The 22,504-nt window shown below is 44.0% G+C and overlaps 1 protein-coding gene across 2 annotated transcripts in view; it reads right to left on the bottom strand.

Annotated features, from left to right (window-relative positions):
* LOC141076150 (lethal(3)malignant brain tumor-like protein 4) overlaps positions 1-22,504 on the bottom strand; it is a 140,311-nt gene that overhangs the window by 51,464 nt on the left and 66,343 nt on the right. For both annotated transcript variants that reach the window (XM_073563494.1, XM_073563485.1), the window contains exons 13-15: positions 20,038-20,123; positions 19,750-19,860; positions 17,238-17,352 (exon numbers count right to left, since the gene is read on the bottom strand). In XM_073563494.1, coding sequence (XP_073419595.1) covers positions 17,238-17,352; positions 19,750-19,860; positions 20,038-20,123 — 312 coding nt within the window. The remainder of the gene's footprint in view (positions 1-17,237; positions 17,353-19,749; positions 19,861-20,037; positions 20,124-22,504) is intronic.

Genomic DNA, 22,504 nt, shown 5'->3' with positions numbered 1-22,504 from the left:
TGTCACAGCTGTGAGACACTCACAACATATGCATAGTGAGCCCAACAAACAGACTCTCCATGCATGTGTTGTGACTGTCTCACAGCTGTGACACATGCAGCTGCGGCGTTGAACAGCTGATTATCGGGAGCGCTCCAGGCATCCGGGTTCCCCATGCAGCTATTTAGTAAGCGCTATAGATATTCAGATAAGGAGTTTTCCGAAGCTATTCACTCATCCCTAGTAATTATGTATGCTTAAAGTGTGAATGCCTCTTTTTCTCCATATGGGTCTCTAATAATAATAATTTTATTTCTATAGCACCAACATATTCCGCAACACTTTACATTATAATGTAAAGCAAATGTTTTTCTAGTGAGTTATTCTTGGGACCAACATAAAATAACATATACTAACCTGTAATCTCAGCAGTCCGATTTCTTTCAATTGTTTTTACTTATCTTTGCTTATGTGTATTTTCAATAAAGATTAATTTTATTTGAACATGGGAGTACATTTGCTAGCTTTATATTTATATGCGCATGTAGCTCTAACAAAGACTAGTCCAGCAATACCTTTACATGGTCAGTTTGTTCCTCTGTTACTGAGAAAACAGCGCTTGAATGGATATGCAAATGAGGCTAAAGAGCTATGGTAGATCTGAAGCCTCTGTAACTCCAGCTCTATTCCCCTCCCAGCTTCGCCTCCTCCTGCTTGACTGAGGGCTCATTAGCCTCTATGCTGTGACTTCAGGCAATCAGTCAAGCATGCATCAAAATCGTGTAGGCAGTATCAGCAAATAAAGCTTATGGACTACAAACGTTTTATACTATTTATACAGTATATACACTACTACCCTACATATATCTATTTTTTAAGATGACTGTTGAGTAGGGTCATATATGATTTACCCAATAGATTAATAAATAATTGGTACACTTGTGTGTCCATCACATGACCAGATTTGTTACAGTACCGCTATCAGAGAGGAGTCTTCATGTGAGTTTTAGACCTATGTCCACCACAAATATTTAATCTTAGAAGTAAAAATAAGGTTTATATTCAGTGACTACAGACAAAGATAATGAAACCACGAATACATAGTAACATAGTATTTAAGGTTGAAGGGAGACTATCTAGTTTAACCCATATCCTATCCTAACTTGCCCTAACATGTTGATCCAGAGGAAGGCAAAAAAACCCATGTGGCAAACAGTAAGCTTCACACTGGGGAAAAAGAAGGATTTTTGGTACTCACCGTAAAATCTTTCTTGGAGCCTTCATTGGGGGACACAGGTAACTATGGGTGTATGCTGCTGTCACTAGGAGGCTGATACTATGCAAAAAAAAGAAAAATTGGCTCCTCCTCAGTAGTATACACCCACCGACAGGCACCAAGTACCTAAGTTAAGTGTTAAAGCAGTAGGAGAAGCAACCGACAACTCAACATATGTACCGGCCCAACGGCAAAGGCACATAGACCCAAAAACAGTACAAATAGGGAGGGTGCTGTGTCCCCCAATGAAGGCTCAAAGAAAGATTTTATGGTATGTACCAAAAATCCTTCTTTCTTTATCGCTTCATTGGGGGACACAGGTAACCATGGGACGTCCTAAAGCAGTCCCCAAGGGTGGGAACAGAAGGAATGCAGAGAAAAAAAAAAAAACAGAATGAGGCCGGCCGGTGCGTAACAGCCGCCTGCAGCACCTTTCCTTCCTAGGCCTGCGTTGGACAAGACATGAGTATGAACTCTGTAAAACCCTGCAAGGATGTGCGAAGATGACCAGGTCGCGGCCTTGCAACCTGTAAAGCCGAGTTATCCAGGAAATGGACCGGAGAGGGACACGAGGAACAGAGAAGGAAGGACAATGTCTGCAGTAATGTGAAATGAAAAAGGAATGGAGGACGGCAGGATAAAGCCGCCAACTCCAAAACTCCCCTGATGGCCTTATTGGCTACTAAGAAGAGAAAACGGAACCAAATAGTTGTACTTACACCACCGGAATAAGACCTTACAGTATCTGTCGTAGATACGTGAGGATACAGGTTCTCTCACCCAATGCATGGTCAGAATGATCTGATGGGAAAAACCCTGTCCCTCTCAGAACCAGGCCCCAACGGCCATGCTGTTAAATTTAAATGAGCTGTGGTTGAAGAGGCTGTCGGAATGTCTGGAAAACCCCATGGGGCGTCCATGAGCATGAACGCCAGCATCAGGTACCAAGTCTGACTTGTCAGATTGTAGTCAAGAGAACTACTGGAAACCCCTCTTACTATAACTTAACGATTCTGGGAAGAAAGGGAGAGGGACAGAAAAAGAAAAAGCAATTGGAAATGTAGCCACGGGGAGTACCAATACATCGCAACTGATGATTAGAGATCCCGGGACCAGGTTACGTACGGAGGAACCTTATAGTTCATTCGAGACGCCATCAGGGCAACATCCAGTGTGCCGATTCTTGGAATATCTGGTGAAAAAGATAAAATGACCACTCGCCTGATGCGGAAGCTTGACAGCTCAGAGAATTGGCTGCCCAATTCTTTACCCTCGGAATGTGCAAGAATAAAGTTGCGGAAACATGATGTTCCGCTTGTCGCAGAATCCTGCGAATCCCACATTGACGGTTCATGAAACCCATTCAGTGGCGTTGTCCGACTGTGTAAGGACCGGCTGGCTTGCGAGGCGAGTGTCAGTGGCAAAGGGCAAGGAAAATTGCCGTGATCTAGAAAGATGGGGAGAACGGCTTCTCTGGCGTTCCAGCGACCCTTTGCTGATGAAGAAGAAAGCTCCCTTCCCAAGAAGACTGGTGTCGAAGATGACGATGTGATCCGAAGGTAAGGAAGTACTTGAACTGAAGCTAACAGCGTTGACCGGGTAAAGACTGCCTCGCCTTGAGAGACAGAGGCACAGGTCGATCTATAGAGAAGGTCCTCTTGTCTAAAGCCAACAAGAGGGACAGCTCAAGAAGACAGGTATAGAACAGGTCAAAAAGCACTGGTCCCATGGCGGCAATCACTTTCCCTAGACCTCTATGCAGGATCTCAGGCAGAGATGGGCCGTACACTCTACAGTGCGGAACCCCTGGGAGAGGGAAAACAAAATCTTCTTTGGAAGGGAGACGTCGGCATGGGCCAAGTCGAACCTCATGCCCAAAGACACTGGGTGCTGAGCTGGGGTTATGGAGGGCTTCTCACTGGTGACAATCCAACCAAGACAGACCAGAGTGTCCGAGGTGATCTGAAGACTAGTCGTAAGCTCGGCGGGACTGCCTTTCGATCAGAAGATAGTCAAGTAAGAAATTCTTTAGAGCGAAGAAAGACAATGACCGCTAGCCTGACTTTCGAGAAACTCTGATGATGGAGGCCGGTTAGAAAGGAAGAGCCGAGAACTGATAGTGATCCTCCTGGTTTACAAAGCGTAAGAAAACTTTGATGCTGAACACAAAAGGAATGAGAAGATAAGAATCCTAAACTTCTACCGAACAAAGAAACTCTCATAGTTCCGTGGAAATGACCACCGAATGTAGGGACTCCCGCCAGAAAGGATGGATCCGAATGTGACACTTGAATCGGTTGATGTCCAAAAACAATAGAACGATTCAACTTCCTTCTGGACTATGAAAAAAAAAATTGAAGTAGAACCCTGAACCCCATACGTTCCAGGAAGTAGGCTTGAATACCCCTGTGTGTAACAGGGAAGGCCTGAGACAGATGTTCCGAAGGGCGCGACAGAAAGAAACGTCTTCCTGGGAGGAAGAAAAGTTCTCGTTTGTAACGGAGTGCGACTAGATCGCTGGCCCGGACGTGGGCGAGCCATACTTCTTGGAAGAGAGGAAATTCCAGGGTGGGGGTGACCCGTGAGGCCGAGGAGAATCTGTCGGCCCGGGACCCTGAAGACTGGGCGAAGCATACTTGTCCAGACAGACATGGACTTAGCCACCTAGGTGGGGGCTAAAAATGGAGCAGAAAAAAGGCTCCTGATGTATTAAAGACTGACCTAACCAAGGACTCCTATGTCTATCCGAAAACTTCTTAGGAGACGAAGACTATCTAGTAGGACAGACGAAGAAAACCGGCGGATCCGCCATAGGGGATTCTGCCCAAATATCAAGGATGATTGGGCTAAAGAGACAGAGAATGAGAAGCAGCTTCCTTCCTGTGAAGCGCTTTTTAAGGTGTTCGCAGTGATCATTAGACATAATAGTCTCTTTGAATAAGAAAATCCTGGGGAGAACATTTAACTCGCTGGAGGCAACAGAGGCTCCCCTTGTCCTCCGTTAAGTCAAATATTTGGTAATTGCCCAGAAAAGGTTATTGAGCATGTCCTGCATATTAACGTCTGGGCCGCAACAGACCCAGACTGGGAACCCACATCTGACCCAAAACCCTCCTCCTCCAAGGAGGCCTGAGGTGAAGAGTGAATCCAAGAGGATGCAGAGAGACCCGGGCTCGCTTCCTTGCTCTGTACCTGATTTATCCCTGTGAACGTCGCAGATAGGTGCGTGCGAATTACCAAAAACCAGCAATCTGAGCCCTGGTGGCAGTAGACAAATGTGGAAGTTGCTCCTGAACCTGGATCAGAGACTATGAAACCTCTTGTCAGGTCGGAAACCGACTGAGACATGGCGACAGCCCAATCCAGAGGGAGGAGAGAGCTTTCATCCCGGACTTAGGAACTTCTGTCCGGTCGGAAAACCGACAGACATGGCAACAGCCCACTCCGGAGGGAGGGGAGTGCTTTGAGACATGGCAACAGCCCACTCCAGAGGGAGGCGAGTGCTTTCATCCCGGACCTTGAAACTTCTGTCCGGTCGGAAATCGACCGAGATATGGCAACAACCTGCTCCGGAGGAGGGGAGTGCTGTCATCCCGGCGGATGTGGAGTTACCCGAGCTCGCTTCCTTTACTCTGTACCCGTTTTGTCCTTGTGAATGTCGCGGTCAGGTGTGTACGAATCACCGTAACAGGTGTTCGGAGCACTGGTGGCAGTAGATGGATGAAAAAGTTGCTCCAGGACCTGGACCATGGACTATGAAACTTCTGTCAGGTCGGAGACCGACTGAGACATGGCAACAGCCCACTCTGGAGGGAGAGGAATGCTCTGGTCCCGGGCGTTAGGGGACTGCTGCGGGGCAGACACGGTGGAGGAACTTCAGTGCGGGCATAAATAACGCAGACTGGTCAGAAGGCCACTTATTCTACACAGATGGCGCAGGCATCGTGTATTATCGGGTCAGGAATGTCTGAGATTGTGGCATAAAGGAGAGACTAGACTACTGCCGGGGATAGCTGAGTCTCTATGAGGTAGAAAACAACCAGTCTGGACTGGTACTACCTGATAACAGAGATGGCGCTGTCGCTGCTCAGTCAGCAGTGTCTCCCAGATCCAGTACAGGATAGAGATGAATGCCTGCTGTGCCCTTTGGGGTCTGGAGTAGATGCACGCATCTTGGTCCGCTGTTACTGACAGAGACACACCGCTTGCTGTGCCCTGAGTCACCTGAGATAGATAGTGACAGACAGTACAAATCTACCAATAGTGTATGATCATAAACTTGCAGACAGTGATCCTCGATGTTGGACAGGGGGAGGGCTAGAGACGCACACTCCCTCATTAGGCAAAAATAAACGCGGTCATCGTATGGGGCGTGGCTAAGCCCGAGGTGCGCGCCGATTGGCCTGGTTATGCGCAAGGAGTGCACAGATTGGCCGAGTGTCACTGAATGGCCAAGGGTTGCTGACTGGCCGGTAAGATGGAGAGGCTACCTGGAGACTGGTAAAAAGGCTCAAAGCCGGGGCTAAATTAGTAGAAGGGCCCAGATTTAGCCGCGCCGTCTCTGGCTAATGTGCCGGCCGGCGAAAACAAAGTAACGTGCCCCTCCTAATGGATGACGCGCCAACCAGCAGTGACAGGACGAGGAGAGCAGGGAGACACAGGCACAGCAGCACGCTGCGGAGCGGTGGGCGTGACCCGGCTGGAGCTGCGATGGGAGGCGTGGCCTGGACAGAGATTATCTGACCCAGCGCCGCCTCCCATCGTGCAGGAAAGCACGAAAAAAGAAAATGAAAGCTGCGGCCTGATAGGCTAGCACGCCGGAGGGGGCGTGTCCAAACCGAACAAGGCCCAATCGCCGGCATCGGGACTGACATGCAGATAGGGTGCGTGCCCGGCGATGGAAAAAGCGGTGAGATAATAGGATGGCACGCCAGAGGGGGCGTGTCCGGTACTGAAGATGGCTGGGGCATGTGAGCCAGGACTAAACGCGCCAAGCGGGAGGCGTGTCTGACCGATGTGAGGAGCGGACTGATAGGAGACATGCCGGGTGGGGGCGCGAAAATAAGTGTAAGTCCTATGAGGAGGTGGAAGGGCTGCAAGGGCTTAAGAACTAGTAATGGAGGGAGTGCTGCTGCAGGGGGATTGGGAACATACATACTGCTATGTCTGTCCAGCTCCTCTTACGAGATGAGGATCACATCAGGAGCCCTCGGGAGGGAGAGGGTCCTGGGAATGAAGATCCTCCTTCCCGCACTGTCTCTGGACGGTGCAAAAGAGGGCGTCAACCCCTTACCAGAAAGGGGGAGGCCACCATAGGTGACCACAGTCTTCCTCTCAGCCCTCTCTGAGGAGAGGGGTGAGGAGGGGAAAAGGCTAAGGACCGGCCACCGGGAATCACACTCAAACACCCCTAAGGGTGACAGAGGATTAGGTCCTGCTTGCGGGTCCGAGAGTGGGCGATGTGGGCGACACCACACTGCTCTATCGGTCGCATAACGTCGGAAAATAGGGTGAGAAAAACTGCACCCTGTTACCCTGAAGCTGAAGAATCTGAAAAACAAAAGGGAAAAGATTAATAAAACACAATAAGACCTGAAAAGGAAAGAACTGCGGATCTGAGGTTAGATCCAGGTCCGCCTCCTACAGACATTAAGCTTAAACTGTGGTACTTGGTGCCTGTCGGTAGGTGTATACTACAGAGGAGGAGCTAATTTTCCTTTTCTTGCATAGCCTCCTAGTGACAGCAGCATACACCCATGGTTACCTGTGTCCCCCAATGAAGCGATAAAGAAAAATTTCTTCCCGTCTCCACATACGGCACTCAGACAAGCTCCCTGGATCAACGCCCTATTAAGGAATCTAGTATATATACTCTAACATTTTACTTTTCAAGAAAGGCATCCAGTCCAATATCATATGGCAGAGAGTTCCATAGTCTCATTGCTCTTACAGTAATGAATCTGTGTCTGTGATTATGCCTTCTTTCCTCCAGACATAGAGGATGCCCCCTTGTCCCCGTCACAGGTCTAAGAGTAAAAAGATCATTAGAAAGGTCTTTGTACTGTCCCCTCATATATTTATACATTGTAATAAGATCACCCCTAAGCCTTCGCTTTTCCAAACTAAACAACCCCAAGTGTAATAACCTGTCTTGGTATGGCAGACCCCCCAGTTCCCTAATAACCTTGGTCGCTCTTCTCTGCACCCGCTCCAGTTCAGCTATGTCTTTCTTATACACCGGAGACCAGAACTGTACACAGAATTCTAAGTGTGGTCGCGCTAGTGACATATAGAGGTAAAATTATGTTCTCGTCATGAGCATCTATGCCTCTTTTAATGCATCCCATTATTTTATTTGCCTTTGCAGCAGCTGCCTGCCACTGGCCACTAAATGTGAGTTTGTCGTCCACCCATACACCCAGGCCTTTTTCAGTGACAGTTTTGCCCAGTGTTTTACAATTAAGCACATAATTATACATCTTGTTTGTTCTACCCAAGTGCATGACCTTACATTTATCCCCATTAAAGCTCATTTGCCATTTATCAGCCCAAGCTTCTAGCTTACATAAATCCTCCTGTAATATAAAATTGTCCTCCTCTGCAGCGTCGGACTGGCCCACCGGGGAACCGGTGGATTCTCCGGTGGGCCCTGGCACCTGCTGGCATACAGGGCCAGCAGTTGCCTAGGGCCCCCGCTGCTCCAGGGGGCCCCTGCCAGCGGAGCAGCAGCAGGTGTCAGGAGGCAGGAGCCCCTGTCCCCGCTGCTAAAGAGAAATGAATATTCACTGCGAAGCAGTGAATCTCATTTCAGGTCTCCACCCCCCCAGAGGCCCCGCCCCCAGCCCAGTGAGCTGCTCTGCAGACTACAGCTGTAAATCAGGGCCGGCGCCGCCCTCAGTCCTCTCTGCTCCTGGCCCACAGCCAGTGCGCGATGACGTCACTACATCGCGCACCCGCTGTGTGTCTGGCAGAGGGGGCAGCTCCTGACACTGAAGCCGGGATCAGCGTGGGAGCGAGGAGGAGAGGTGAGTATTGTGTTTTGTTTTGTTTTTTATATCTCTCTCGCTCTCTCTGTCTATCTATCTCTATTTCTCTATATATATCTCTCTCTCTCTTATATCTATCTTTCTATCTCTATCTATTATCTATATCTATCTATTTCTATATCTATCTCTATCGCTCTATCTTTATATCTATCTTTCTATCTCTACATCCTACATCTATCTCTATATCTATCTATATATCTCTATATCTATCTATTATGTCTATCTATCTATCTTACTCTATCTATCTCTATATCTATTATCTCTATATTTATTATCTATCTAGCTACCATCTATATCTATCTATCTTTATCTATATATATATCTCTATCTAATATCTATATCTATCTATCTCTATACCTATCTATCTATTTATCTATCCGTTATCTATCTCTATATCTTTTCTCTGTATCTATCCATCTCTATATCTATATCTCTCCCTATCTATCGCTCTATCTCTATATCTATCTCTATCTCTATATCTATCTCTATCTATCTCTATCTATCTCTATATCTCTCTCTATCTCTCTCTATCTCTCTCTATCTCTCTCTAGCTATCTATCTATATATCTCTATCTCTATATCTATCTCTCTGTATATCTATCTATCGCTCTATCTCTATATCTATCTTTCTATCTCTATATCTATCTATCTTTATCTATTTATCTCTATATCTTTTCTCTGTATCTATCTCTCTCTATATCTATATCTATCTATCTCTATATATATCTATTATCTCTATATCTATATCTATTTCTCTCTATATCTCTCTCTATATCTATCTATTTATCTCTATCTCTATATCTATCTCTCTGTATATCTATCTATCTTTCGATCTCTATATCTATCTCTATATCTATCTATCTTTATCTATCTATTTATCTCTATCTATTATCTATATCTATCTCTATCTATCGCTCTATCTATCGCTCTATCTCTATATCTATCTTTCTATCTCTACATATATCTCTATATCTATCTTTCTATCTAAATCTATCTATATCTATCTATTATTACTATCTATCTAGCTATCTCTATTATCTATATCTACCTATCTCTATCTTTCTATCTTACTCTATCTCTATATTTATTATCTATCTTTATCTATCTATCTCTATCTATTATCTATCTCTCTATCTATTTATCGATCTCTGTATCTATCTCTCTCTCTCTATCTACCGCTCTCTCTATCTCTATCTATCTTTATATCTATATCTATCTATCTCTATATCTATTATCTCTATATCTATCTACCTATCTATCTCTATATCTATCTCTATATATATATCCGTTTCTCTCTATATCTATCTCTATATCTCTCTCTCTATAGCTATCTATATATTATCTCTGTATCTATCTATCTATCTCTATATCTATCTATCTATCGCTATATCTATCTATCTATCTCTATATCTGTTATCTCTATATCCATATCTATCTCTATATATATCTATCTATCTCTATAGCTATCTTTCTATCTAACACTATATCTCTATATCTATCTCTATATCTCATTATCTATCAATCTCAATCTCTATCTCTCTTTATCTATCTATCTATTGATCTATCCATCTATCTCTATATCTATATCTATCTCTATATCTATCTATTATCTCTATTATCTATATCTATCTATCCATCTATCTAGCTATCTCTATCTATCTCTATATCTCTCTATATCTATCTTTCTAACTCTATATCTATCTATCTCTATACATATCTCTATATCTAGCTATTATCTCTATATCTATCTCTATATCTATCTTTCTATATCTATCTGTCTCTATATCTATTATCTCTATATCTATTATCTCTATATCTATTATCTCTATATCTATCTATCTCTATATATCTCTATATCTATTTTTATTTATAGCCATGTATCTATATATATTTATCTCTATATCTATATATGTCTATATTATTATTATTATTATTATTATTATTATTATTATTATTATTATTATTATTATTATATCTGTATATCTCTATCTATTATCTATCTCTATCTATATATCTATCTCTATATCTTTCTATCTATAGCTATCTATCTCTATATCTATCTATCCATTATCTATTTTCTATCTATCTCTATATCTATCTACCTATCGATCTATCTATCTATCCATCTTTCTTTCTATATCTATCTTTATATCTATCTCTATCTATCTCTATGAATCTTTCTATCTATATCTATCCATTATCTACTTTCTATCCATTATCTACTATCTATCTCTATATCTATCTATTTCTACATCTATCTTTCTATCTATATCTATCTAACTCTATATCTATATATCTATATAGCATTATACCCTATGAGGGGGTGCATTATTCCCTATGAGGGGGGCAGTATTATACCCTATGAGGGGGCAGCATTATACCCTATGAGGGGGTGCATTATACCCTATGAGGGGGTGCATTATTCCCTATGAGGGGGCAGTATTATACCCTATGAGGGGGGCAGTATTATACCCTATGAGGGGGGCAGTATTATACCCTATGAGGGGGCAGCATTATACCCTATGAGGGGGTGCATTATACCCTATGGGGGGCAGTATTATACCCTATGAGGGGGGCAGTATTATACCCTATGAGGGGGCAGCATTATACCCTATGAGGGGGTGCATTATTCCCTATGAGGGGGCAGTATTATACCCTATGAGGGGGGCAGTATTATACCCTATGAGGGGGGCAGTATTATACCCTATGAGGGGGTGCATTATTCCCTATGAGGGGGGCAGTATTATACCCTATGAGGGGGTGAATTATTCCCTATGAGGGGGGCAGTGTTATACCTTATGAGGGGGGCAGTGTTATACCCTATGAGGGGGGCAGTATTATACCCTATGAGGGGGCAGCATTATACCCTATGAGGGGGTGCATTATTCCCTATGAGGGGGGCAGTATTATACCCTATGAGGGGGGCAGTATTATACCCTGTGAGGGGGTGCATTATACCCTGTGAGGGGGTGCATTATACCCTATGAGGGGGTGCATTATACCCTATGAGGGGGTGCATTATACCCTATGAGGGGGGCAGTATTATATTCTATGAGATGGCTGCATTATATTCTATGAGATGGCTGCATTATACTATGTGAGGGGGCTGCTTTATATTCTATGAGGGGGCTACCCCAACTCCTGCTACATAATTAAGACATGTACAACCTTATATTATACCCGGATATTAGCGTGTTTTACCGCATAATTGGTGGTCTGGTATTTAACTCTATGCAGCTACATAGTGGGCCCCAAGAATGATTTTCTCTGGTGGGCCCAAGGTGTTCCAGTCCGACGCTGCTCCTCTGTATTGATTACCCTGCAGAGTTTAGTGTCATCTGCAAATATTGAAATTCTACTCTCCATGTCCCCTACAAGGTCATTAATAAATATGTTAAAAAGCGGGCCCAATGCTGACCCCTGTGGTACCCCACTGCTAACCGTGACCCAGTCAGAATGTGCTCCATTAATAACCACCCTTTGTTTCCTATCTCTGAGCCAGCTCTTAACCCACTTACACTTATTTTCCCCTATCTCCCTTGTTCTCATTTTATGTATCAACCTTTTGTGTGGCACTGTATCAAAAGCTTTTGAAAAGTCCATGTACACCACGTCCACTGCATTTCCTTGGTCCAGTCCGGAACTTACGTCTTCATAAAAGCTTATCAGATTAGTCTGACAGAAACAGTCCCTTGTAAACCCATGTTGATATTGGGTCATGAGGTTATTCTTCTACAGATACTCCAGTATAGTATCTCTTAGAAAATCCTCCAAGATTTTACCAACAGTTGAGGTTAAGCTCACTGGCATATAATTTCCAAGTTCAGTTTTTGTCCCCTTTTTGAATATTGGCACCACATTTGCTATATGCCAGTCCTGTGGTACAGACCCTGTTATTATGGAATCTTTAAAGATTAAAAATAATGGTCCATCTATGACTGTACTTAATTCCTGCAGTACTCCGGGGTGTATCCGATCCAGGCCTGGGGATTTGTCAATTTTAGTGATTTTCAGACGCCGTCGTACTTCCTGCTGGGTTAAGCAGGTTACATTTAATGGAGAATTTATATCACTGATCATGTTATCCTTCATGGGATTTTCTTGTGTAAATACTGTTGAAAAAAATAATTTAGCACATTGGCTTTTTCCTCCTCCTCATCCGCCATTTCACCCAGACTATTTTTAAGGGGGCCCAACACTCATTTTTTTTAGTTTCTTACTATTTATGTAGTTAAAGAATATTTTGGATTTTTACTTTCTCTGACAAGGAGTCTCTCTGTCTCATTCTTTGCTGCCTTGATTTGCATTTTACAGAATTTATTTAATATATTCAAAAGAATAATAAAACATTGCAGAACTTGTTATGACGTAGTAGAAGTTATATTTGCTACAAAATGAGATTAAACGCAAGTGTTCACAGCCGAACTCTACGGGAAAACAAGTAACAAGATGTACAAAAGGCTGATAAACCTCATTCCCCTCTGTCACACTCATCCCATATTCCTACAGTTATTATATCCCATGCCCAATTCTCGTTGGGGGACGTGTGATGTCCACATGCCAAGCAGGCAGCACACGGACAGCAGAAGGACCAATACTAGTTTAAGTGGCAGTTCACATGAGCGTTTTTACACACGGACCGAAAGACTGCGCATATAAAAATCACAGCATACACTACTCTGATCTGTATTTTGGACCAGGCTCGCCCATTATATGTCTATGGGTATGCAAAAAAGACGATCACATATTGGTTTCATGTCTATGTCAGACATTTCTATGGATCGGTAACTATATCATCTTGTTTTTACAAAGTTCACACATTTTAGGCTGCTGAGCTTTTCGCCGTGTTATAAGTAATGCCCTTCTTTACAATTATTATTATTTATTATTATAGCGCCATTTACTCCATGGCGCTTTACATGTGAGGAGGGGTATATATAATACATACAAGTACAGTCATCTTAAACAATACAAGTCACAACTGGTACAGGATGAGAGAGGACCCTGCCCGCGAGGGCTCACAATCTACAAAGAATGGGTGAGGATACAGTAGGTGAGGGCAGAGCTGGTCGTGCAGCGGTTTGGTGGATCGGTGGTTACTGCAGGTTGTAGGCTTGTCGGAAGAGGTGGGTCTTCAAGTTCTTTTTGAAGGTTTCCATGGTAGGCGAGAGTCTGATATGATGTGGTAGAGAGTTCCAGAGTAGGGGGGATGCGTGGGAGAAGTCTTGTATGCGATTGTGGGAAGAGGAGATAAGAGGGTAGTACAGAAGGAGATCTTGTGAGGATCAGAGGTTTCGTGTAGGTAAGTACCGGTAGTCGAGGTCACAGATGTATGGAGGACTCAGGTTGTGGATGGCTTTGTATGTCATGGTTAGGGTTTTGAACTGGAGTCTTTGGGTAAAGGGGAGCCAGTGCAGGGATTGACAGAGGGGAGAGGTCGGGGAATAGCGAGGGGAAAGGTGGATTAGTCTGGCAGCAGAGTTTAGAATAGATTGGAGGGGTGCGAGAGTGTTAGAGGGGAGGCACAGAGCAGGAGGTTGCAGTAGTCAAGGTGGGAGATGATGAGGGCATGGACTAGGGTTTTTGCAGATTCTTGGTCGAGGAATGTACGGATCCGTGAAATATTTTTGAGTTGAAGTTGGCAGGAAGTGGAAAGGGCTTGGATATGTGGTTTGAAAGAGAGATCAGTGTCAAGGATAACCCCGAGGCAGCGAGCTTGTGGGACTGGAGAGTGGGCAGCCATTTACTTTAATGGATAGGTCTGTTGGGGGGGGGGGGGTCACGTGAGATGGGGGAAAGATGATTAATTCTGTTTTGTCCATATTAAGTTTTAGAAATCTAGCGTAGAAGAAGGATGACATAGCAATTCTTCAGAGACCCCATTTTCTTGTGCTAGAGAGGAATGAACTTTGGGATAGTAGATTCACCGCTCACAGCTACAGAAAAAAGAATCTGCAGGGCCGAGATATGCAAGATGTTCATGCCTCAATATAACGTCTCCCCTTCTGAAATGATAGTGATCTGTAGCAACAATCAACCCTTTGATACTGTAAAGTATGTGTCCCACCATTTATACAGTTTAATGACACCTTATGACCCCTAATGTTTCCCCTGCCATGACCACGTAAAAGGAAATACAGTAGAAATAAGTGGGTCTGTGGTACCACGCAAACACCCATAAGTACCTGCAGCAGCTGAACTAAGTGTCTGTAGTCATTGATTTGCATGCATATGTCTTAAGTATGAAGATAATGGCTACATCAAATCTGGGACAGTCATTCATATACATTTTATTTATAGCTCAAACACAAAGTAGGTCTTGCCCAATTCCAGTTTCCGAGGAAGGTGCAAATGCAGGTGCAGAAGTCAGTAGTGAAGAAGAGACCTCTACAGCAGAATTGATTAAAGACCTAGCTCTGGACAGAACCATGGATTCCATCTGAGCTCCTGTTGGAACCTGCCACTATCCAGAACACAACTCCAGTGTCAACCACTGCTTAAGGCCACAGCTCTGGCTTCTGCAAGCAAGTGGTCTAAGAGAGGCCAAAAAGGAAGGACACCATCTCTAATGTATCAATGATAGATCATCAGTTTATGCAATAGCTTAGAGATCTCTAGAGATGGATAGTGAGGATGCTTTAGCCCGTAGTCTGCATCACTGTCTTCACTGTGTTCCTGAATTTAAGAGCCAACATGCATTTTAACACTAAGATTCAGGAGCACCACCCTATGATGCCACAAAATGTTTTTTTCAGCACTTGAGACATGGAGCATGACTGGTCATGGTCACACTACTGCTCAACCTAAAAATCCTCTGCCTCCCTCAACTCCCGCTACTCATATGCCCTACTATACACCCTCCAAGCAGTGTCATATGATAGTAGCCAATCCACCTGTACACACAGCAAGGAAAGGCCTCCACAGTACACAATCGGCAAATCATCAGGCCAACTAAATGTGCAGTATGCTATGCTACACGCCAACATTGAAGGCAATATACACTTTAGCAGTCCTTCACAGACAGTGTGCCTCCTGGTTCTCCTTCCTCCAAGAGTGGGTTCTATAATTAATCTTTGTGCTTTTCTTTTTGAACTGATGTCATTGGCATAAAAATACACATTTTAATGACTTGTAAAGAAGTATGTGACTAGCTGTAATCACAGACATTACATTGATGGCATAAACACATGATATGACATACAAGTTATCAAAGTGGTAGGATTTTACTTTAAAAATTAAACTAAAATACATGTGCCATATGGATGACAATAATCGGACACACGGATTGCACCAGGACGTAAAAAATGGACATACAGATGCAATACAGATATGAAAAACATAGGTGGTGTCCGCCTTTCACCTAAATGAGGATATTATCCTCCCTTCCTTTTGTCCTGCTCAGGCTCGTCCTCTGGAGCATTCATTGAATAGGTTAGACCTGGTCAGGGCGGTGCAGGTCTATCTGGCTAGGACTACCTCCTTTAGGAAGACTGACTCCTTTTCATCATTCCAGAAGGTGCGCTAAGAGGCCTGCCGGCCTCCAAGGCTGTGATTGCTTGCTGGATCAGAACTGCAATTTTGGAGGCTTATCGGATCAAGAACAGAGATTAAGGCTCACTCTACCCGGGCAGTGGGCTCCTCCTGGGCGGTACACCATAGGGCATCCGCCCTGCAACTTTGCTAAGCGGCAACCTGGTCTTCCATTCACATGCTAGCCAAATTTTATAGGATCCATACCTACGCTTCGGCGGATTCCAGCCTAGATAGAAGAATCTTGCAGGTGGCAGTGCTGAGTTCTCCGACCTGAACGGAGTTTCTGCTGTTCCCTCCCCAGGGACTTCTTTGGTACGTCCTATGGTTCCTGTGTCCCCCAATGAAGCAATGGAGAAAACCACATTTTTGGTTGCTTACCGTAAAATCTGTTTCTTGGAGCCTTCATTGGGGGACACAGCACCCTCCCATGTTTATCAGCTCTATTTACGGAGTTATATTGTTACAGTTTGAGTGGTCTGTTTTGTTTCTATCTTGTTGCGTCTCCTACTGCTTTCTCACTAACCGATTAACCTAGTGCCAGTCGGTGGGGTGTATACTGCAGAGGAGGGGCTAACTTTTTTTGTGCATAGTGTCAGCCTCCAAGTGGCAGCAGCATACACCCATGGTTCCTGTGTCCCCCAATGAAGCGATAGAGAAAATATATTAGTACTAGCTATAAGGAATACAACGGGCACCCTCAATGAGCTTACAATTGGCAGAAGTTCCAAAAGTACTACTTGCCCTACAACAGCATTGATTTACCCCCGCCCATTAAGCCCCCGTCACACATAGCGATCTCGCTGTGTGTGACACTGACCAGCGACTGGCCCCTCTGCCGGTTATCACTGATCATCCTGGACATTTTTTTGATCGCTGGCCAGCACGCATCGCTGCGTGTGACAGGCGGGAGACCAGCGATCAGTGCGCTGGTAACTAAGGTAAACGTCGGGTTTCTAAGCGGTGCGCAGCGCTTAGAAGCCCGATGTGTACCTTAGTTATCAGCGCGCTGGTGTAGGAAGCTGGTAACCAAGGTACACATTGGGTTTCTAAGTGCCGCGCGCTGCTTAGAAACCCGATGTATACCTTGGTTACCAGCTCCCTGCACCAGCGCGCTGGTAACTAAGGGACACAGTGGGTAACTAAGCGATGTGCGTCGCTTGTTGCCCTCCTGTTGCTGATCGCTGGTGAAGCTGCCTGTTTGGCAGCTCACCAGCGATCATGTAGCGACACACCAGCGATCCTGACAAGGTCATATCGTTGTCGGGATCGCTGGAGCGTCACTATGTGTGACAGGGCCCTTACATTGATGACATATTACTACTAATTAGCAAAAGTAACATAATAATGATTGTTTTTTACAGAACGTAAATAACAAAATAAAGTTGAGGTAAATCTTCTCTTACCAGGAGGCAACTGTAGAGAATGTCCAGTCTTTGCACACCAACCTACTGGGTGAATGTCGGGACTGTCAGCATCCACCCAATAATCGTAAAGTGAGCTCCAGCCATCAAAATGGAGCTAAAACAGATATAATCCTGCTGTAAATTATTTGTGACTTACTCTGGTCAAATCAAAAGTAAAGTCCCTGTACATTTATATTTAATGATTTTGTGACGATATATGACTACTGATTGTACTCGAGAACGCCTGTTGGATTTGTCTTCAATGACATGGGTAACGGTACAGATAGGAGGTATACAGGACAGTGTTATAAGGCTGTGGATCTCAATATCCAGCTATATGTGAAAAACATCATGAAGACAGACACTAAGAAATGAAAACTTTCAATCTCTTTCCCTCCATTATGTGTTCTTTATCTCGTCATGTAAGCAATTAAAGGCATATTCAGCAGGGCTGTGGAGTCGGAGTCGTGGAGTCGGTATAAAATGGTCCGACTGACTCCTAAAATATATAATAAATTGGGTACAGTAGTTCAATGCAGAATGTGCTGAATATTTTTTCATAGGAATTTGGGAAAGTTATGAAATGTCCTATAAATGGCTGTTCTAAGGCTACATTCACACACAGCGTTTTTGCTGCATTTTTTGAGGATACGTTTTTCAGCTGCAAAAGCAGATCAGATTTTTAAAAAAACGCATCACCTGAAAGGTTTTTGAGCTCATAGATAATGTTTTCAATAGCAAAAGCAGATTAGAAATCTGCTCTATCTATCCATTTATCCATATCTTATCTACCAAAAAGAATGAAAGCCGGATAGCACACAGACGAACACTCCTTTTTTTTTTTAGCACCAGTCAGGTACACGTCATAGCTGTCCAAAAGGACGCCCAGGATAGGCATTGCTCGTCTTCAGTAACACATCAACATCACTTGATAGTTGGAATAAATAGACTGCATTCACCACATCTTAAGGTGCAGGCTTTATTTTCAAGTGTAGGGGTGTGCAGTATAAGGTTCTGCAGCAGCTGAGGTGTGCAGTATGAGATTCTGCGGAACAGTATGAGGTTCTGCCCCCCCCTAATTTTGATCCTGGCTTAAACCGTTTCTTATAGAAATGGCGAACCCTCAGGTAACCCTAAATGAAGGTCAATGGACACAGGTGGCTGAATTGAAGGAATTGCTTAATCACCTATTTACCGTGACTAAAAAATTACAAGCTGAGGATTTAACTCCTGGCATTTTCATAAGGGAGTGGAAGAACTTGCTATTTTGCCTGTCTCAAAGAGGAGATTTAATCGCAGATGGCATTTCTGCTTCAATGAAACGGAGAGAGACACAGCTATTGGAAAATAAAATTTTTCTGGCAGCTGTTTATGTGGACCCAAGTCATCGTATATTGCTTGATGATCAACAGCTTACTAAAGGAAAAGAAGCTCTGAGGTAGCAGTTAGGATGAGAGGCCTACAGGAGGACTGCCAGGCGCAAGAGGACTTGGGTCCTGACAGTGCTACTGCTGCCATATCTTCATCCTCATCAGATGAGGCGTTTGACTTTGACAAGTATTTGGATGATATGGAGCAGGCAAAGCGTTGCTGCAAGGATAAAGATTTCACTCCGTCTCCTATAGCAAGCAGATTGACCATATTTCAGCAAAATGTTTCACTTGCTCTCAAAGAAAAAGAAAAATTCAACCGTTCATCAAAACTGACTGTGCATGAGGCAATTCCTTTATACATGGAAATTGTTAGAGATGTTGCCCATGTGGTTACGGCTTTGCCTCCAACCCAAGTTAGTGTAGAGAGGTTGTTCTCTTGCCTTAAAATATTAGGTCAGGTTTTAGGTCATCTATGAAGGAGGATCTGATGGAGGCAATTCTATTTCTTAGAACAAATTCATAGACTGCACAAATGTTATTTAGTATGTTTTTGTTGAAAACTGTTTTTTGCCACTTACATAGTTTATTACATATATATGTAATCTATATATATATATATATATATATATATATATATATATATATTATTGCATATTTACAATTTATTACAGTTTGTTGTGTTCTAAATTTGTATTCCAATAAATACAGTATTATATTATGTTCTATCTAAATGTCTTGATTATTGTATCATAAAAATTATTAAATGTCTGATGTTCACATTGTACTACATTAAATTTTTCACTTAAATATAAGCAATATATGTCAGAGTCAGAGTCGTGGAGTCGGTGGAAGGGAAATTGAGGAGTCGGAGTCGCAGGTTTGGCTTACCGACTCCACAGCCCTGATGTTCAGTGACAGTATGTATTGATTACATGATTAGGAGAACTGCCACCTATTTTGACTGCAAAGCCATAGGGAAATGAGCGCTCAACGCTCTATACACGGCTATCGTGTGTGCAGTGTAAATGCACCTTGTAACATGCTCAATCACCACCTAGTCAGTGCATCTGTGGCTGCCAAACTAACAAATATTTTCCAAAATTTTTATAAAGTCTGCATCAATTTTAGATTTGGGTCACCTTGATGCGGTTTTCCTCTCTTTCAATAACTGTGCAGACTCGGATTAACAAAGGATTTCTCTTGTCAACAGCCTCAAATTTCATCTGTGGCAGGAACCCATGTGGTGGGCGCTGGAAACAAGAAAAAAAAAGTGAGAATTTAAAAAACAGGGGGTCCAAAAAGCATGAGGTTAAAAATGCATGAAAGGGTTTCTAGTTGCAAAATGTAAGAATATGGCGTGCTACTATTTTACTATACAAAGTGCTTGCCAATTACCAGACAGAGTACACATGTAAGCAGATATTCACCACTTTGAATGCCCTTGCTGGGGCTGCTTGTGTGCCAGTCTTCTCCAGGTATGTCCCCCAAGAAAACGTTTTAGGATCTTTATAGTCTAAGCAACAGAGAAATGTGTGACAGTTTGCTCAGCACATTAGGATGAATTCACACATTGCAGATTTGTTATGAATTTTCGGTGCAGATACAACAATGTTTACAGTACAATGCAGGAGGGAGGGTGTCTCTGTATTTCACACATCTAGTCATACCAACACAGCATCTGGATGGCAAAGCTTTTAAAAAGAATATTCCAGTTTAAACAAGTTATTACCTATCCATGGGAATAACTTTTAAACTGGATGGAGTTAGAATGCTGGGGGATGGAGTTAGAATGCTGGGACTCTCAAGGATCACCAGTGGGGGACACTTATCCCATTAGAAAGGAGCTGCAGTATGCTGGCTCATCAGCTGCTCCAGGAGACCACCAGAGCGCTGGGTTCAGCTTTCTCCAGCAGTCCCATAGACAATGAATGCAGTCAAGCATGCACACACTCTGCTAAGTAGTGCACACCCCCCACTCTCTGCTAAGTAATGCACACCCCCCACTCTCTGCTAAGTAGTGCACACACCCCACTCTCTGCTAAGTAGTGCACACACCCCACTCTCTGCTAAGTAGTGCACACACCCCACTCTCTGCTAAGTAGTGCACACACCCCACTCTCTGCTAAGTAGTGCACACACCCCACTCTCTGCTAAGTAGTGCACACACCCCACTCTCTGCTAAGTAGTGCACACACCCCACTCTCTGCAAAGTAATGCACACACCCCACTCTCTGCAAAGTAATGCACACACCCCACTCTCTGCAAAGTAATGCACACACCCCACTCTCTGCAAAGTAATGCACACACCCCACTCTCTGCAAAGTAATGCACACACCCCACTCTCTGCAAAGTAATGCACACACCCCACTCTCTGCTAAGTAGTGCACACACCCCACTTTCTGCTAAGTAATGCACCCCCCCCCACTCTCTGCTAAGTAATGCACACCTCCACTCTATGATAAAAGTGTTTTGCTGTGGCAATCGGAGGGGCTCCCAGCAGTTGAGCCCCTCCCGATGAAATAGCTAGAACATGGGTGATAAAGGCCTCATCTGGTTAGAACATAAGGGATCTGTAGTACTACTGAGAAAGTGCTAGCAAATCAATTGTTCAGAACATTTACCAATATTTCATTTTAGGATTACAATACAATATAACCTACACATGGGAAAACACAATTGGATAATATTCTATTTTTGTTACAGCTTTGCTTCCCCCACTCCTTTTCACATCCAACATGAGGATGTATTTACTGGCACCTGTTCACAGAGATTTTCTCATTTATTCCAACTGCCACAAGTGTATAAAATGGAGACCTGGCTATACATGAATAGCTCGTTCTAAAGAGCTCAATGAATTGTAGCGCTGCACTGAAATAAGATACAACCAATTTTTATACTCAAGTCCATATAGTGTATATGGGGGGGGGGGGGCTATAATTTTTGAAGATTAGTTAAAAACAGGATTTTTGGTTGCTTACCATAAAATCTGTTTCTCGGAGCCTTCATTGGGGGACACAGAAAAACCATGGGTGTATGCTGCTGCCACTAGGAGGCTGACACTATGCACAGAAAAAGGTTAGCTCCTCCTCCGCAGTGTACACCCCACCGACCGGCACTAATTTCCTCAGTTAGTGAGAAAGCAGTAGGAGAAGTAACAAAACAAAATGAAAACAGAACAGACAACTCAACTGTAATCAACAAACAACCTAAGAACAGGAGTTGCAGAATATGGGAGGGTGCTGTGTCCCCCAATGAAGGCTCCGAGAAACAGATTTTACGGTAAGCAACCAAAAATCCTGTTTTCTCCATTGCTTCATTGGGGGACACAGAAACCATGGGACGTCCCAAAGCAGTCCCTGGGGTGGGAAACAAACTTCCATCAGGTCAGCGGACTCACCACCGCCGCCTGCAAGATCCTTCTGCCTAGGCTGGCATTCGCCGAAGCATAGGTGTGGACCTTGTAAAATTTGGCAAACTTGTGGATCGAAGACCAGGTTGCCGCTTTGCAGAGCTGCTGCGCAGAAGCTCTGTGGTGCACCGCCCAGGAGGCACCCACTGCCCGGGTAGAGAGCTCTAATTCCCAGAGGGGGCACTCGATGCTTTACCCGGCAGGCCTCCAAAATTGCCGATCTGATGCAGCGAGCAATGGTAGCGTTGGAGGCCGGCTGACCTTTCCGCGCACCATCTGGAATGATGAAGAGAGAGTCTGTCTTCCGCAAGGGAGACGTCCTAGCCAGGTAGACCTTCATGGCCCTGACCAGGTCTAGCTTGTTCAAGGAGCGTTCCAGAGGGTGGATTGGACCCGGACAAAAAGACGGGAGAACAATGTCCTCATTTAGGTGAAACGTGGACACCACCTTAGGAAGGAAGGCGGGGGCCGCAGGACCACCTTGT

This window comes from Dendrobates tinctorius, unplaced genomic scaffold, assembly GCF_039654945.1.
Source record: "Dendrobates tinctorius isolate UK_male_01 unplaced genomic scaffold, ASM3965494v1 ptg000015l, whole genome shotgun sequence".
Classification (NCBI taxonomy): domain Eukaryota; kingdom Metazoa; phylum Chordata; class Amphibia; order Anura; family Dendrobatidae; genus Dendrobates; species Dendrobates tinctorius.
The sequence above is the reverse complement of the archived record's forward strand: the minus strand, read 5'-3'. Positions and strand labels throughout refer to the sequence as shown.